Source organism: Monopterus albus, unplaced genomic scaffold (genome assembly GCF_001952655.1).
Source record: "Monopterus albus unplaced genomic scaffold, M_albus_1.0 scaffold27.1, whole genome shotgun sequence".
Taxonomy (NCBI): domain Eukaryota; kingdom Metazoa; phylum Chordata; class Actinopteri; order Synbranchiformes; family Synbranchidae; genus Monopterus; species Monopterus albus.
Genome location: NW_018127907.1, coordinates 455,458 through 474,274, shown reverse-complemented (window position 1 = coordinate 474,274; position 18,817 = coordinate 455,458). Strand labels below are relative to the sequence as shown.

The 18,817-nt window shown below is 40.8% G+C and overlaps 1 protein-coding gene across 1 annotated transcript in view; it reads right to left on the bottom strand.

Annotated features, from left to right (window-relative positions):
• The window catches only part of tenm1 (teneurin transmembrane protein 1), a 181,262-nt gene that overhangs the window by 32,027 nt on the left and 130,418 nt on the right, over nucleotides 1-18,817 (bottom strand). The window contains exons 20-22 of the mRNA XM_020595580.1: nucleotides 17,945-18,197; nucleotides 17,166-17,186; nucleotides 12,724-12,956 (exon numbers count right to left, since the gene is read on the bottom strand). Coding sequence (XP_020451236.1) covers nucleotides 12,724-12,956; nucleotides 17,166-17,186; nucleotides 17,945-18,197 — 507 coding nt within the window. The remainder of the gene's footprint in view (nucleotides 1-12,723; nucleotides 12,957-17,165; nucleotides 17,187-17,944; nucleotides 18,198-18,817) is intronic.

The window sequence follows — 18,817 nt, the reverse complement described above, 5'->3', positions numbered from 1 at the left end:
TGAGCTGTGGTGTGTGTGTGTGTGTGTGCGTGTGTGTGTGCGTGTGTGTGTGTGTGTGTGGTGCATAGTGATTGCTAACACCTGAACCCTCAAGAGCACAGGAAGTCACCCCACTGTTGCTGTTCATTTTTCACTTTCACCTTTGAATGTTGACATCAAAACCATCTAAAGAGCAGCCTCAGTGAATGACAGCAAGAAGAAAGGTAAAATTAGTGTCTGCCAGCCAGCAAGACAATCACCGAAGTGCAAAAGAAGCACACGGGCTGCAAACAAATATTTCAAGGAGGAGAGCATATCATATAATGTGTTAGTGTATGAAAGTTCCTCTGATACATGAAAACTTTCATATGTGAACACAAGCAGGGGTGAGTTGTGCACACATGCTGCGACACACACACACACACACACACACAGATTGCCATCAGCCTGAGGAGTAAGTCATTCAATCTGCCCTCCCATATCCCCAGGCTCAGGGGTGTTAATGATATGTACTGCCATATTATTACAGCATCTAAGTGATGCTAGCTGTAGCCGATTACGGCCCACGGCATTTCTGTACAAAGCAACTGTGAGTGACTGACAAGCGAATATAGACAGATGGACAGTTTCACCTGCAGAACTGGCCCCTGTGAGAAACTCTGACCATAAATAAAGTCAACCATATTAGCTGGGGAAAGCCCAGAGCGTTCACTAACTGCTACAGTCCAACTGTAAGCGAAACGGAGGAACACACTGTTTTATAGAGTCTTTAGTTTGCTGTGTGGATTACCGTTTCCTTTCATTTCTCCTGGAGAACGTACAGTTTGTATGTGAACCTGTGAAAGCGTTTGAATGCCTGTGCACGCCCAGAGTGTGTAAACTGTGTGAGGACGTGCGTGGGTGTGCATGCACGCTAGGCAAAAAGATAAGGCATGGCAGTTAATCACATTGTGTGCATATGCAAATATAGTGGGGATAAATCTGACTGTCTGCAGATGAGGAGGAACATTCCTACCCACACACACAAATACACAACTTTTGTGAAGACACAGAGGTTGCCTATGTGCACTAGGGGGTGAAAATTAACCTGTTCACTCAGTCTCAGCGCTAAGAAACGGCACTGTGCACCATACTGATTTTGTGTGTGTGTGTGTGTACAAGTGTGTTCATATTTGTATCTGTAAGAGTGTGGAATTCCACACTTGTATTAAAAGTAAATAAAAAAAGTCCTGTTATATGTATGATGACATCAATCACTCACCATGAATCTGAACATACTGCAGCACTGCTCTGTGATTTATGACATGCGCATCAAGTGCACAAGTGCAAGTGTGTTTTATTTTCCCCAGTCACACACTTCTCGTCAATCGATACAAGATACAATAGCACCGTAAACGAGGATGGGTGTGTACTTCTGGTAGGTCTTCGGTAAGCGGAAATAATTCATGCTTCTTGCAATTAATTATTCATTAAAGCCCCACAGAACAGACAGTGGCTTAGTAATTAAGTCTGAATCAGACACTGGAGCTCATCTAATTATCAACTACTAAAAGTTTGTTAACATATTAATCCGCATTAATTATTGATAATTGCTTTGTTTTCTTTTTAAGGTGGTAGTTCCCAACTACACATATATGTTTAGGTGGGAACTCGAAGGAGATTTTGCAATAGTTTCATGCAAATTCTTGTGTGAATAAACATTTTTTTGTCAAAATGTGCAACTTGGCAGTAATTGCCTTGTTTGATAGCAAAGGAAAGATCCAAAGCAATCACAGGGGCAGCAGACAAACTCAATTACAAAAGCAATTGAAATGCTTTGGACTAGAAAGCTCAATGAAAGGCTGAGGGGTTTGGATCAGTGCAGAGTGTCTGCAGATTATGTAGCACTGTTTAAAACATCAAACAAACACAAGGAGGTACATCAATAGAGGCTCTTTTACCAAACGCACCATCACAACAACAAGCCAAAAAGGCTCTGTAATGGCAGAAACAAATGGGATCAGATGGGAGGAAGCAAATGTTTTTAAAACTGGGAAAGAGGGACTAAACCATTAAAGACTGCAAATCTATATGCACAGCTTGCACCCAAACAAGGTTTTCCATATACAAAGACATCACAGTAGCTGAGCCAGAGGCATCTCCAGTACAATCTTCATCACAGATTGCTGGCTTTGCAGTCATTTCAGATTTTTCTTCCACATTTTCTAAAACAACGGTGCGAGCGCTCTTCTGGATGAAGATCTTGCCACTTGTGTCTTAGAGCGCTGCAGGTGATAATGGTACCCAGGTGTGAACATTTGCCGGCTCTGTTTTCCCACCTCTATAACAACAGCTGACCCCACCCCCACCCCCAAACACACACATACACACACAGGCAGTTTGAATTGGACTGCCAACCTGAGCTGTGCCTGCCACCATCACTAATACTGTACCTTTATTCATCTTTCTGTCAGTGTATTTGAAGACTTGAAGACTCAAGGTAGAAACAACCAGCATAGACACAAGTTCACTATCCCTCCCCTGGTCGTACCCCTCTACGACGCCCCCTTGACCAAGACAAATGCTTCCTGCTGTATGTGGGCGTGTGTGCTGGGCATTCACTTCAAGTAAATGCAATTTATTCCTCCATGGTGGCAAAGCTCCACTCGTCCTGTCAGCTTGCCAGGCTCCCGGTAGAGGTTGACAGGCCAGCTGCCAGCAGCAGCCATCTCCACCAGTTAAAGGGACATGCATGTCACATTTCCCATGATCACGCTGACGTTGTCAACCTGACATACTTTTAACAAGGCACCCTTAACTAACTCTGTGTCCCTTCACTGGGAGAAGCAGTAGAGGACCAGGGACCCAGAGGATGTCAATCAAAAACAAGCATGCAAAAGCACACTGACTCACAAACGTAGCACCATTGATGCACAGACTCAGCCTTTGGCCTTGAGCCTGCATCACTTATTGACTCAGGGCTTCATTACATACACAGTGAGCTTCAGTAATCTCTCTGAAGCTACCCTACACACTTTGACTACAAACAAGGTAGCTGTCAGTCTGTGTAGTGTTCTACCTAATGCATTACTTCAATAGCAGGCATTTTACAGGTAGCGCCCTATTTTAAGTCAGCATATATTTGCCTCTACTAAGCCCACTGACTATATTTTCTTTGGTCTTTAGTAAATCTTGGCAGTGAGCTGACTATTTCCTCCAAGAATATCTATGAGTCCTCTTCTGACCCTTGGTGAGTAGGATGCAGGCTAGATATTTTCTGAGATGGATCCTTGTTTTTCAAAGTAGTCCAAGGCATGTCACAGCCATTTATCTGGTGAAAAGTAAAGCTTCAGTCACATGGCATTGCAAAGCAGTGTATTCAGCACCATGATTCATGAAATACAGCAATCAGTGTTTTCATGTATCATCAAACTTGCCCGAGTTTTTTTTTTTTTTTTTGCCTTAAACTGACTTTTACATGTAAACACTGTCTGCTCAATGCCAACCAGTGCATTTGTCTGCCATTGTGAGAAAAAGCTTTAAGTATATTTATTCAAACTCATTCATTCAAACTTTATTTCAAACTCTTAGAGAAGAATAGTCTATATTAAAAACTAATATATACATATAAAAAAAAGAAAAAAAGAGACCAACACATTACATTTAAATAATTTAAGATGTTGCTTGCCAGTGACTCTGTGACTCCAGTGTATCTTAACCATATTTAACTATAAATATTGGGATGCTTTTATTCTACTATATAAACAAATTCTGGTGCTACAGCTCACCCGGGGAGAATATTACGTTACTGCAAGAGCCCGAAATGTGTAAACAGGAAGTAAGTCTTTCCTACCCAAATTGCTTTGCCAAATCAATAAAATTGCTGAGTAGTTTCAAAGTACCTGCCTTCCAAATGTCACTATCAGGTCTCAGCTGAGATCCTATTTGGAACCATAACACACTATTGAAGATGTTTGTTCAAGGTTTGCAGGTCAAAACAGGCCCCACTGACATTTTTAGCCAGTCAAATCAGCACTTTCTGAGTTTTATAGAATCATTTTTGGGGCTTGACAACTACATCCTCATTCTTTCTGGAAGGAGCCGTATCATCATAATGAGGACTATAGTTACCAGAAAAACAAGATTTGCTCCAATGATTAATTTACCTTTGTCTGCATTTTCTGACAATACAACTGTTGCAGTGCTGAAATAATGACTACAGTAGCGTGTCCCTGGTACAGCACAGAAAAACCTCTTAAAGGGCTTTCACACCAAGGGCTCCATTTTCCTGCCAGCTCAAAGCCGGCATTGCTTCAAACACAGTCTTTAGGCAATTTTCCTTGGGTGCAAGTCTGAGGTTTTTTTTTTTTTTGCGCTTCTGCTGAGGTGGGAAGAGAGGTGCAGCTGAGGCTGTATTTATGCTGATTAGACAGCGCAGTGCAATTCTGGTGCTCATTCTGTTAAGACCCACTCGGACCACCTTTTATGACAAACACAATGCAATTTTCCTGACAACAGTCCAGGCCAGAAAGTACAAGAACAGGTGCCAAAACCTTAAACCTTAAATACAAAACCGATCTGCTGTAATTCACCGTGATTAATTTACTGGGAAATTATCAGAATTGCGAAATTTAGAAATAATATTTTCAAATTGAATAAACTACTTCTCAGCATGTGACTATAGATATGAATATGTTCAAAAAGGGTTTGTGCATGTCATGATGCACCATCTGTTCCTATAGGTTGAAGATGTGACACCATATCCAGGTAAAGTAGACCTGTTGGCCTCTCCTAGCAAGCTGTGAGATGTAACTCAGGACAGTACTGAGAATTTCCACCAAGTTTTGCAGTTGTAGTTCTATTACATTGAACTTTGACCTCATATATAATTCAGCAATTTTGCTGTGAAAAACAATGGAAAAGGTTTGTGCATCTCTGTATTCAAAGTTATGTAACTATATCCTGCAAAGCTACTGATACCGATGGAAGTAATCTGAAGTATGGCAGAAAATATGTGACCAGACTACGGATGGGAATCGAGAACCTGCTCCAAATTCTCTGACCCATTGAAATCATATGCTGCTGATGTTATCAACTTCTTTTACGGACGCCAACATGTTTTTCTGGCAGTGGCACATAGAAAACGAGTAATGTGATGTGCTGATTTAGTCTATAGCATCCCACTTTGCAGCTTTGTAAGATTATGTCCTGCTTTTAAGCACTCCCTTGTGAAAACTATTAGCTCTTGCACATGTGGTGTAAGATTTGTGTTTTTTTAAATATTTATTTATGTTTGTTTGTTTGTTGTGGATTTTGAACCCGTCATCCTGCCAGTAGCATTTCCACATCCCAAAATGCTTATATGGGTCCTTGTGAAAGGCAACGACAAAGAGCCAGTTTTGTCTTTTGGGAATGTGAACACATTTAGCTGTGACCTCATTTGACTTCAGGTTGATAAAACTATACATTTTGGTTTGGAAATGCTGACGCACACCGTGTCACAGTTTTCACAGTGTTCATTATGCAGTGTTTCATGAAAATAGCTTTATTTCATCCTAACAATGATTATATAATTAACACTTGGGTGACTCATTTTTTTTCCCCGTTTGTTTTTAAATCAGGAACGTTGTAACATTCAGAAACCTACATAAGACACAGCATGACTTTATGGTATTGTACTGTTTTATATATCTCCAGCAGGATGTGGGCCATAGCTCTGCATTGGGTTTTTTTTTCTCCAATCATGTAAAAATTGCTCACTGGCTGAAGAAGTTCCTGAAGTGCCTGTGTATTGTGTGCTTTACTTGTCGCGCTTTGTGTCCCTACAGATTTGTAGCTGGTAACTACATTTTTAACATTAGTTTTGGGAGAAACGAGTCAGAACTTCATATTGTGGCTGCTCAGTGATGCATGCCCGTTGACGATATTCTAATTATCATGGATGCTGCGATGACAAAGCAAGGTGTGGTAGAAATAGCATGACCTAATGGTGTCTCTCTGTTTTATATTATCATGGAGTATGCTGCTGTTTGCCTTGCTGTGTGATTAATTCATGTCTGTATCATTAATGCAGGAATGTCCAGAGGCAAAGACAAAAGCTCGGTCAACGTAAAATGAAAACACAGGAGCAAGCTGTTGAAAATTGTGCACACATATGCCCACACAAACTGAATCTTGGAGCTAAAAACAGTGTGAGTCATCTGATGCCCTTGTTTCGTGAAGCAGTGCTCTGTTTAAACCAACAGAAACAATGATAGTTGACCCTCCGAGAGGGACGGCAGCCACAGGGCCAGTTTAATATGCAGATGAGGTGTGGGACTGCTGCACGCTGTAGGATTTAGACAGAAAGCAGAGCCTTCTCTCTCTCTCTATCCATTTTACTCTCTCTCTCCTGTTCTCTTTTTCCCTCCATTCCCCATTTTCTCTCTTAATTTCTTATTATTTTTGTTCTCTGTATCACCCACTTTCTCCCTCACTCTCTTTCTCTCTCACTTCTGAGCTCCCTCTTTTCCTAGTCTATATCAATTTAATCTGCCCCCCCCCCCGTCTCTGTTTTGTAAGATGCAACAATCACTCTGAACTAAATGCTATGGGAGCCAGAGGTAGAATAACAATAGCACATTCATTCCAGTTATAACACAGAGCAGCTGGCATAGAGGCTACACAGCCCTAGGAGATCTTATAAGTTCAATGCTGCTGCCAGAAAATGCAGTTTGGGAAGCAGCATATTTGAGAAAAGTGGAAAACAGGCTGCAGTGATTAAAGTTACACAGTTAAAGGACACTATCGCTCATATGGCTCCACTGCTGGAGTAGAAACAGGGACTGGTGTTTGCTGAGATAATGGTTTGAGTATGGGCTTGCTGACAGAATCGAATGCTTGATTCACACTGATGAAACAAGCTGGGAAATGCTCCTATGCAAGCTGCCATGTTTCCAGCCATCTCTGTAAATGAGACTGGCACCCAGTGTGTGAACATATTCATTCACCTAAGCGGCTTATATGTCAACCACTAGTCAAGACAGATACTGTGCAGCACAAATATATGCTGGTCTGAGGTTGATGGCAGAGCAGTGATGTGCCACGTGAAGCATATTTACCCCTGGCTGTGTCTCTGTTTTTAAACTCCCTGGCTGTTCAACATGTTAATCACCGTGACCAGGTTAAACCCTGCCGCTCCATTCATCATCCTGGCCCTGCTATCTCAACTCCAGTGGCGTGCCTCGCAGCTGTGGGGCAGTGTGAGATGAGGACAAATGTGTTGTGTCTGTCTGTGTGGGGAAGAGTGAGAGGTGGAGAAAGAGACAGAAAGAAAGCAGAGGAGGAGAGAACAGAAGAGGGGAGAGATAGAGGCAAGAAGGAGGAATGGGGTGGCAGCATGTCAGCTTTTGATAAGGGCATTAGTCTGCCCCCTGTGGGTCAGAGTGAGAGACTGACGCCGCAAGCACCCACACTACAATGTGCGCACACACGCATGTGCACACATCTCTCTCTGTGGATGTCAGCTTTGCTGTCTTGGACTAGTCTACAAATAATTGATAAGGCCTGGGCACAGCAAACACTAACAACTAAACTCTCAATCACTGGAGTCACTGTCTGAACTCTAAACTCTACACATAAAGCACAGACAAACATTTTTGCACATGCACACAAGTGTTATTTACCAAATGCACTTTATGTAAAAACATAAAACAAAACACAAAACATGTTCACACTGTGAACACAAGGAGTCCAGAGATGAGAGCCAAGGCTGTTGGGTCTTGTGGGACTGATGCCTCTTTCATGTCAGACATGGGATCCATCCTAAATACAGCAAGGCCTTTTATTTACCAAGCTAATTGACTGCAGAAGCACATGTGGAGGCAACTCTGAACAATGCCCCAGATCTGGTATTCATAAGTAAGCGTGTGAAGGACACAACATGCAGCTTACACTAAGAAGAGACATGAGTTTGGGCAGCAGCAGTATCCTCAACAGTGCTGCAACACTGTAGACCAAATTAAAGTTATGGATTACTACGTAATCACTTTTTTCTGTGTTGTTACAGTATTATGTGTCACAGCAGGCCTAATGCAGCTAAGCCAACACCAGGGCACAAGGATGATTAATTGATGAATACGGGGGAGGAATAGAAAAAGAGATTGAGGGAGTGGAGAAAAAGCAGGAAGGCTCTAATGTGGTGCAAGGAGCTCATGGGAGAACACAAGATAAGATCAGTGCCAGAGAACCACAAAGCCACAGCTTCAAAAAAAAAAAAAAAAAAAACTGACAGAGATTTCCCTGTGAAGTCTACCACTCATTACCATTGGTAAGAGTCTGTGAGGAGGAGGAGGAGGAGGAGTAGGGTGGGCTGTGGCAGATGGATGACAGGGAACCAGGGAGCTGCAGGCAGAAATAGCCAGAGCCTTCATAAGAGCTGGTTAGTTGGAGCACAATGGCCACAGAAGAAAGTCTGTGAAGTTGTGAAGTGCAGTGAGCCAAAGAGTATAAGGTACCTGACCACGAGTGAACAGGAGGAGTCTTGGGACAGAATATTCTATTACTGTATAAAGGCAGAGATGTATAAGGGACATGTATACTGAGAATAAAAGTCTTCAGATCATCTGTCAAATTGTATCAGGAATCAGCTCCAGTCTTGTTTTCTCTCATCTTTTTTTTTACTCTTCATCATCTTTTTACTCTTTTATCTGTATGAACTTTGAAAGTTAGAGGAAATAAAAATTGAATTAGGAACTTGCTTTGTATTTGGGACCAGTGACATTTGAAGAATGGAGACACTTCTGCAGTACATTTGGTTATTGTGCTCCATATCGACTGGCTGTCTCCCTTCACGTCAGACTGCATTGCACGCACAAGCTGAGTGTGATTGACAGGACAGGCCATGTAGCACCGTGGGTGCAGCCTGAGTGACAAGCCTGTGGCTAAATCTCCTTTGCAACGCAGGGGACTAAGAGGTGGTCAGATGGGGGTGTGAAGGGTGAGGGCAGTAAACAGATTATTTCTTCTTTTTGGCAGCACACGTTTTTTCCTGCAAATGCAGCGCCCACAAGCTCATACTAGTGTCGTTAAGGCTTTGCCAGTCTATAGTATATTATTTCAGCTATTTAGTGGCCTGATTCAACAGATGCTGGCTGTGAAAGCAGAAAATATAGGGATAACAATCTGCCATTTTAACCTCTGATGCAGAACATGACACTCCACTTTAAAAAACTAGCATTTCATAAAGTGTTCCGTCAGTTCAGTGTCACTGACCCAAGCAAAGTAAACCACAGCACTACATTTTGTAGGTTTTTATGCAGTGTAACCCCTGGGAAAGGTAGATAAATTATTAAATGGAGGTATTTTTCTTGTCTTCTCTTTCTCATCCATATACAAATCCTAGTTTATTCTTTCCTCATTTGCCAATCTATGGACACCATGGTGACAGTGATGAATGACACAAATTGTCATTTTCTCTTCCTGTTATGACTGCAGGTCATGCATACAAACCAAACCAAAAATAATATAGAAATATAAATATTACAAATACTTCAGAAATTGACAAAAATATGATCATCCAGAAGAATATGTGATTGGAGGACACATACACAACAAGAGTGTAATCTTTTACACTGCCCGGGATACAGAACACTATATAATAAAATTTGGTTGGCTAAGAATATGTATACCTCAGGACATGTACTGTATGTAATTTTCTTATAAATAAAGGTACTGTTGTAGGTCATACTAAGTTGCAATGTTAGCAGTATTAGTATAATTTGTATTATTAATATGATTATTAATGTTAGTAAAACCAGACATAATCATTATTGCAAGTTAATTTGTCACGTGAATCATAAAAGTATTTCTGAAAAATAGTATATTATAAATGAAAATTGTCAAATGAAAAATTGTTCATCTCTCAAACACAAAACAATGGTTGTTTCTCACAGTTTCAGCCTATAATCCAAACGTACACCATAGACACACTTTACTACTAGAGAATAGTACAGTGGCCAAAAAAAAAAGAAAAAAAAAAAAACTCCACCAACTTTATTTCCTGTGGGTTACCATGTCTTTTTTGATTAAAGAAGTCATAAGAGACTAGTTCCAACAAGTGGGACAGAAGAAGGAAACAGAAATGTGGTACAGCAGCAGAGACGACATATCCACTGCTGTCAGCTAATAAGTAAGGAGAGGACGATTAACTGGTTCACATCGACACTTTGGGCTTCATGTCTGAAATATATGTGCATTAATACAGATAGCATGAACGGGGCGAAGCCAGCAGGGAATCGGAGCTGAATCTGCGGACTTCTCTATGGTAGCGAACTTTAATATGACAGGTGCATTTTGGTCCAAGTTTAACACCTACAAGTGCCATTTTCTTCTGTACGCCAAGGGACGCCATGCTTACTCTATTAGTCAGCCTATTATTGTCATTTTAATATAAAAAAAATTTCTCGACATGACAATTACTGTATTTTTATCTTGCTCTCAGGAACACCTATTCTCAATTGTTCACTGAGTTTCTTTAAATTGCTGAAACTACCTCCTTCTAGATGGCAAATTCTGCAATCTCCAGTCAGTGAGTGTGGTAGAGAAATGCAGTAGAGGCATTTATTCCTGTTACAATGAAATCTGCGTAACTGTGTGGGTGTGTGCAGACTGTACCTGACTGAAATCTCCCTCACACAACTGTTACAGTAGCTTGTTTGAATTTGGCTTTGGAGGACCAGCTGCACCTTTATCATTCTTAATGCTATCATTCTTAGCATGATTGCTAGCATAGCTCCACCCAGCTTCAACCTGATGGATGGCAGTAATGGGAAAGAGCAACATGTTCACAGTCAGGGAGTGTTCACATCTCCTGACAACTCAACTTGGTTGTATGATTGCAGACCTGACTGTGCGACAACACAGTATTATGTTAATTAATTCACTGACTTTGACTGACAAGAGGCATCCATGTTTGTTTGGTTTTCAGGTACTTTTTAATAATCACCACTGTTATGTATTGGAGATTTCAGCCAAGTCAAAAATGGGCAATTACAGTAATTCTGATATGACATGAACGCAGCATGTGCCAATGTCTAATCAGTCAGAATAAACGAAAACACCTGTGTGTGTGTGTTTGTGTGTGCATGGCCTTAAAGTATAACATTGTGGAACTGTACGGCAGTGAAAAACACACACTAAACAATACACTTTTGACATGTTTTTTTTATAATTCTCGTACTTTGGGATTTCTTGTGAAACACATAATAGACTGTTCCATTTCCAGAGCTTTACATGTAGCGAGTTGCAGACCACGGTGCTAACACCACAGACCTTTCTTTCACAGCAGACGTTTCAGCTAGTTATAGCACAGATGCATCTAATAAATAATAAGCCATGACAGTGAGCTAGCATGCATATTGTCAGGGTCCTGGAACTGGGACACCTGACTGGACTGCAGACCAGATTATTAGTGCTATTAGTCACATTGTGCTTTTCCTGCTGTCACAGGGCAAAATGTCTGCTGTGTGAAAGGTCTAGCAGGATTTTGACAGGCAAGGCAGACAAAATTATATAAAAAAGAAAAAAAACTTTTTGTACTAATTACTTTTTTTTAAGGTAAATCACTCTTAAGTAAATTAACTACTTTTAAAAGTAGCTTTAGCAAAAAAATCATAATCACTAAAACTGGCTGATGAAAATGAATGCTGCCTGGTAAATTAATTTATATTTAAAATGCTAATGAGAAAAAAAAATAAGCAAAACCAGCATGAATTCATCAGTCCTTCAATTCTTCCTAGCTGGTGTATGGCTGCTGGTGAGAATGTGATGGGTGTTTTTGTGGCAGTACACAGTAGGATCCTTGAATCAATTAAGCATTATTTTAACACCACAGCATATCCCAAATGCTATTTCATAAATTGTGAGAAACAATGAACCAAGCACCGGAATTACTGTGTAGTGTTTATACTCCAGAACATGTAAGTCCTATATCAGCAATATACATTTGAATAATAAAAAATGTCAGCACTGTAATGCAGACAACAAATTTAATCACCATGGATTGACCTTTAATTATTATCATTAGCTCACTAAGCTTGTTATCTAATAACTATGAATTTACATCCATCCATCCATTATCTATACCGCTGATTCCTGAATAGGGTCATGGGGCTGGAGCCTATCCTAGCTGACACTGGGATGAGCATGCAAACTCCACACAGAAAGGACCCAGGTTGAACCCGGAACCTTCTTGCTGTGAGGCGGCAGGTCTAACCACTGTGCCACCTTAAGAATTTAACAAAACTCAAAATGTGGGGAGTCAGTCTGGAATCAAAATTTATGAATCGAGGCAAAAATCAAGTAGGTTTTTGACTATGAGGAATTTATAGATACTGATCTTGGTCTGTGATTCTGCAGGTTGTAACACTGCACTGTGACCACCGTGTACTGATGGATGAGTTAATACAGCCGTGGCAAAATGTGTAAGCGCAATATTGTCATATGAAAAAATATCATATCACCCTCTTACAAGCATTATCACTTTTCAAACATTCCTCTTTAAGGGCAGTGACATTCAGCGCACACAGCGTCTCACAGCTAGTTCCAAGATGATCAAAGTGACTTTTTATGAGATCATGATGGCAGTTTCTGTGTGTCCCATGACAATCTCAATACTGACCTTCAAAAATCTGTCACAGTCTAGTCCTCCAGGTAGGTGAACCAAATATTACTGCCTGGAGGAATGTTCATGGCAACAGTGTACAGTAAGTGTCAACACTGTCCTACCTCGAGGGTTACTGAGTGCAGCTTCAGTGGCCTTCCTGCCCTCTCCACAGTGGCTCTGGTCAAAAGGCAGGCACTGCTCCCCTGTCCCGGCCACTACCTCCAGGTTGCGTGATGGGTCCTTTGGCTGCCCAAGGTTCCTCACTCGGTACACTCTGCGACTGCTGGTGTCCGACACGTATAGCACCTCACCCATCGGGTCCATTGCCAAGTAATACTTATGAGCGGGGCTGGTGCTAGTGAGAAGACATGTATGAGGTAAATTGAGAATCAAGTTAGCAAGCAAAGACAGTTCAGATGATAAGGTGGTACATGACTTTTTCCATGACATGCAAGTTTTTATAGCTACAGTAATGAGGCTAAAAGAGTCCAAGGAGTTGTTAGTTTAATATTACTCAGTATTCATGACTCCATCAGCCAAACTAAAAGCATTTAGTGGCAATCAGGTCATCCCAGTACTGTATGAGAGACTCCAGGAGAAAATTTAGCTGCATGTGCTGGAACAGTAACATCTAATTTCATCTAATTTAAATAATACACATGGTCACAAGGGATTTAAATTTTTTTTTTTTACTGAATTTGAATTAGCCTAACTCATTGACAGTATAAATGATGGACAGGATAACAGCTCCCAGAAGTGACGCCACCGTAACGCAATCGGCCCTGGTGGCTGGCTGCAGAAAAGGTCATAAATCCGGCCTATTCACGATGGGACATGAAACTCAAAGTACAAATCAGATATGTATATCTAATCATGCTGATGTGTGTACAAGTGGTCATGTTTCTGGTAAGTTTGTTTTTAATAAATCATTTGATGCTGTATTCATATTTTGGCTTCATTTTTGCATAGTGGAGGGAAGTGGTGACAGGGTGTCCATTGTGTCAGTGGTCTAACTTCATTATTGCAGACCATATTTCTCAAGCTTTGCAATGGTAGTAATGTCATAACTACACTTTAATTACTGTATAATGTTCACTCATTTCTGCTTTTTTTGATGAGATAAAGAAGATGTGAAAGCCTCTCTCTTCAGGGTTTACTATTTATCTGTTTATAATGCTCACCTATAGTATCAGTACAACAGCAGCAGCATGCAGAGGCTACAGCCGCTTACAATGAAACCACAAGGATGTTACGCCAAGATTTTGTAGTGCTAGTCACATTTTCCTGTTCGCACTTCAGGTAGCGATAAGGAACCTTGTGTATAAAAGTATCTGCAGACTGGATAAAGTGAAAAATAGCATAACTCATGTACTGGTAAGTCCTACCAAAAGCGTCATTCTTACTGTACACAAAACGTCTGTGATGTGACAGATCCTACAGATGCATTCTGACCATGACTTATGCTTATGAGTTGTATTTTATACTGTGTGGGTTTTTGGTTTTATTTGCTGCATGTTAAAACTGTAAAATGTTATCTTTAATTGCTAATTTTATCTTTTGTTACTGTGGAACAAGGTCAAAAATGAAAGAAAACCAAACTCTGAGAAACAGGAAAGCAGGATGGGCCACAGCAGGGAGTAGGAATAGCATGCAACAAAGGTCCAAGACCTAAATTAAACACAGAACATTTATAAGGCTAAATTTGGCCTGAGCCAACTAAGCAATGTGGACACATAATTGCCTATTGTGCTAGTTGTTATTGTTAGTTAATGAGAGGGCACAAAAGACCAGGAGTTCTTTCAGTGTAAGGCTCAAAAACACAATATGTTGTGTAAAAGGAACAACGGTTGTGTATGGAGTCATGTACTTTTCATACCGTTTTAACGAAACTGTCGTCAGTGTAAGAGTCAGACTTAACTTAGCACACCATGAACACTGAGTTCATTTAGCCCTGTTCTGACTGTGAGCTACTGTATACATTTTGCTTTGTGTAGAAGAAGTGACAATACTGGACATCCAGCTGTGCAGAGAAGATTTGCCTTGCTTCTGTACAAGTAGTCAGTAGTTCATTAATTACAAAAAACCTTTGATATTGCCATGTTACTGTGTTGTATTATTGAGACTTGGACATAGTAGAGCCAAGCAATTACTCTGTGGTGTGAAATCCAGTGTCAGATGGGTTTGGTCAAAGGTTCCCTGCCAATTAATCTTGAAGACACCCAGTAAAGGTACTTTTTTCATTTTTCCACATTTAATGAAAAATGTCACTTTTTTTTTTAATAGGCCTAAAAACATTTTTTGTTACTCACTGGTTGCTAGTAGATTCTCATAATGTTCTCTTTGCTTTGAATAGCAGTGTCACTACTCTGCCCCCACGAACCCTTATCCTCTCAAGAGAAAACTTCCGTTTGATATTGGCCTGAGCCTTCTCACAACCCAGAAAAAAACCCCACTGAAACATGGGTGCTGTCAGTCATCTAGTCCATTAAGTGCATAACTGTTTACAGAACTCTGGAGTGAACTGCACATACATAATTTAAACTTGATCCTAAGAGAGTTATTCGCTGAGTTTCAAAGCGTGCCACTGCTCTGCTCAGCATATCATATTTGTTGGGCCTCTTGAAGCTACCACAGGCAATGCATGGTGCATTGAGCTGATTACAAATCACTTCACCTGTCTTTTTCTCAATTAGATGCTCACAGCTTAGAATGCCCTTCTCCAGTGGGGAAATGAACAACAATAACATCCATGACACAAACAATCCCACCCTAGCCTCTTTTGTTCCCTCCACACATAATAGCAAAACAGCGTTTGGTGCAGATAGACATAGTGATCTAGCTGTTCCTGACCGTCTCTCTCAATCGACCGTCTGGGCTCTTAGATAATATTTTAGAAAACTTCCTCCCTTATTTGCTTTACTCCTTGCTCAACTCTTCAGGGGAAAGAATAGACAATAGTTTACGATGAGTACATCCTATATTGTCTCCCCCTCGGAGAGAACCTTGTTTTCAAGCCCTGCTGGCTGATAGGCACTTTGCTGGGAAGAATGTGGAGTGAAAAGCTTTGAAAGCTGAATATGGATGAATAATTAATGTATCTGACTTGGGAGAACAATGGTATAGAATAAAAGAGAAACACTAACATGCTGCTAACAGTAAAAAGCTGCTGCTGGAAAAAAAAGAACGATGAAGCAGGAACTAAAGCAGAAACCTCCTGAGGAGAGGCTACTGTATGCTAAAGTGCCTTCAGAAGAACGCAGTTCATATACTGTAGGCTCAGACCAGTGCTCCGTCTTTTTTTCCTGATGTATAGTATCCCCACGGGCAAGTGGGATTAACTCAAGTACCCGTTCATTGACTCCATACTTCGTGGCCAAAACACAATCATTTGAACTGATTTTAAACTATTAACTATATTAAAGTGGTTATACTGTAAGAATGGATGTTAAAGTCAATGATTAGGCCAGTTTAGTTACATTTACATGCTACTAACACTTAGAGTGGCAGAAGCTGGATGTTTCAACCATTTGTCCAATACTGTTTAGCCATTTAAGCAGTAAATTGCTAAAACAGACTGAGCAATTGAAAGAGTTAGCTACGCTTAGTTAATTATTTTGGTTGTTTATCCTTTCATCTATTTTAGCTGTAATTACTTAAGACTTTTAACCAATCCATTTTGTTTTTTCCACTACTTTTAGTCATCTGTTTGAACCTTTTACACACTTTAATCACTTTATTCATTGAATGTAGCTGGTTTTTAAGCTCAGCCGTTTTCATGTGAGGGATTTTTTTTTGATCCAACCATCATTTCTGTTTGATCAGATGATTTTAGGTATTACCTATGTATTTACAGGTACTTCTAGATTTTCACACTTGCAGAACCAGAAACACCCAGCCATGTTATCCTTTTCAAATGTTTGAAAACTTGGTCCTGCTGGAGATCTGGCATCTTGAAAAATTCTCTTTTTCACATGAGATAAACCCTCTCTGTCTCTCTCACAGACACCCACAAGCACACACATACACAGTCGTCTCGATATAACTCCTGATAGTGGCACACACAGACAAGCACACATAAATCCTCTATCATCTGTCTAATCTTCTGTCCAACATGGTGTGTAAAGCTCACACCGCCATCAAGGCTCGGGGCCAGGGACAACGTCGAGGCCATAACAGGCCTCAGGCTTTTAGTCTGGCTCAGGAAGAGAGTGAACTGCTGTGTCCTCTAGACCTTCCAAACAGACTCCCACTAATCCCCTAAAACATCAAATCCTTGACATTTTGGCTCATTTCCAATTTACAAATTTAATATCTCCTAGTGACATTAAAATGAGAATTCGACAGATCTGACTGCAACCTGAATATATACAGATTTTGGGTGTGCTGTGTCTGTTTGTGGGGAGAGGGGAAGTCAGGTCAATGTAATTTGCAGCAAACAAACCTGGATAAAGTGCTGCGAGGCATTTTGCAACGTGTCCTGTCTTTTCTCTTGACGCATGTTCTTTGTGTTTATGTGCGTGTTTGGTGCACGTATATAAAGGAGGTGTTAATCACTATTTCTCACCTGTGTCTGGTATCCCGGTTCCTGATAATAAGCCATAAAGGAGCATTTTAAAAGGGAGAAAAGAGAAGGTAAAAAACAATCATTTATGATGCTAACGAGAGTCACTTAGAATTTCATAGGCTACAATAAGTCAATTTTCTCCTCATAAAGTGAGATCAAGGTTGATTTAGATGTTTGCGTTGCCTCACATTAAATATTAACCTAAACAGGAAGCTTTTTGTCATTTCCTCCCAGAAAACAGGGACGTATCAGATACAGACACCAGGAAACCTGCATCTCAACCAGAAATATTGGTCAGAGATACAATAACAACAGAGAATGAGACAGTAAAGTTACATAAGATGAACACTTTACAGGACAAATGACTGTGCAGTACCATCAAGATTGTGCGCTTGAGAAAATACAGAAATGGAGAATGTAGCGCCTGCAGTGCAGTAGGAGATATGGGCGTCGTAATGCACACAAAAAAAAATATCTTTGTTTCACAGCAAGGACTTTCTGTTTCTCTCACATCCTAAAGAGGCAGATTAGAGTCTGTGATGTCTGAGCCTTACACGCTCGGCTTTTGCAAGAAGACAAACTTCAGAATATATTCTGCTGAGATCAAACGGATCATAACCTCAGATGCCAACCACAGCTAATGCTACACTGACCCAAATCAGCTGGGCTAATTTAGCTGTAATTGTGCTCAAGTCAATCCACTGCTTCCCACTGTGAGCCCCCTACCAAGATCAGACTAGTTTCATCACATGCATCACCAGCGGGATCATGATGCTCACTTGAGTTCCAGTATGGTTCTGGTGTATCCATCAGGATGAACCCTGCGGATGAAGTTGAAGTCCCCCACGTAGAGGGAGCCGTCGGGGCCACTGGCCAGCGCCACAGGGGCAAACAGCATCATTTCGCGGGCTGCGCCACTGCAGCTTGGACCGCACGGGACACTCCGGTAGAAACCGTTCCCCATTACAGTGTTGATAACTGGAGGCTGCTGGGAGAGGAAGACGTTTTCCCCATTTCCCTTGTGAAGGATGCCTGTTCAGAGAGCAATGCAATAAATAACCTGCAAAGATATTTTCTCATTCAGCTTATTACTATGAGTGATGGAATCCTAGAAGAGCACAACATGTTCTGCCACGGTTTTGGATATTTCACAGATTTTCTGTATATATTGCTTTGTCTGAGCTCCTCTCACTGGTGTAACAGTTTGGAAAAAGGTGATGTTACTTGCTTGTCTGAAGGAGTGAGCAATATTTGAATCTAAACCTCACACTTGGTCTACTGATCAAATGACATCCACACAAGCCTGATGAAGCAGAATAGCTGAGTTTTTTGAGTAATAAACTCCCATAAACAATAACTCTGGCTACTTTGTCCCCAAACAAAGTCTGATTGTTGCACACATACTGAAGAGAAATACTGAAGATTTTATTTTCTTAACTAAAGCGCCTTTTCAGTGGCTTTAATGATAACATTAGTATCTATTATGTGGGGTTATTGGAAGTATTGGGGTTATGCGGAACGTCACGTGACCAAACCGGAAAACGGGTCAGCGCACTTCCGCTTTTCTGTAGAACGCCGGTGACACAACAGTAGTAACGTGAAACAGCGTTTGAAAGAAGGAGCCGTTCCACTGTTGTTTGCCTGGAATGACT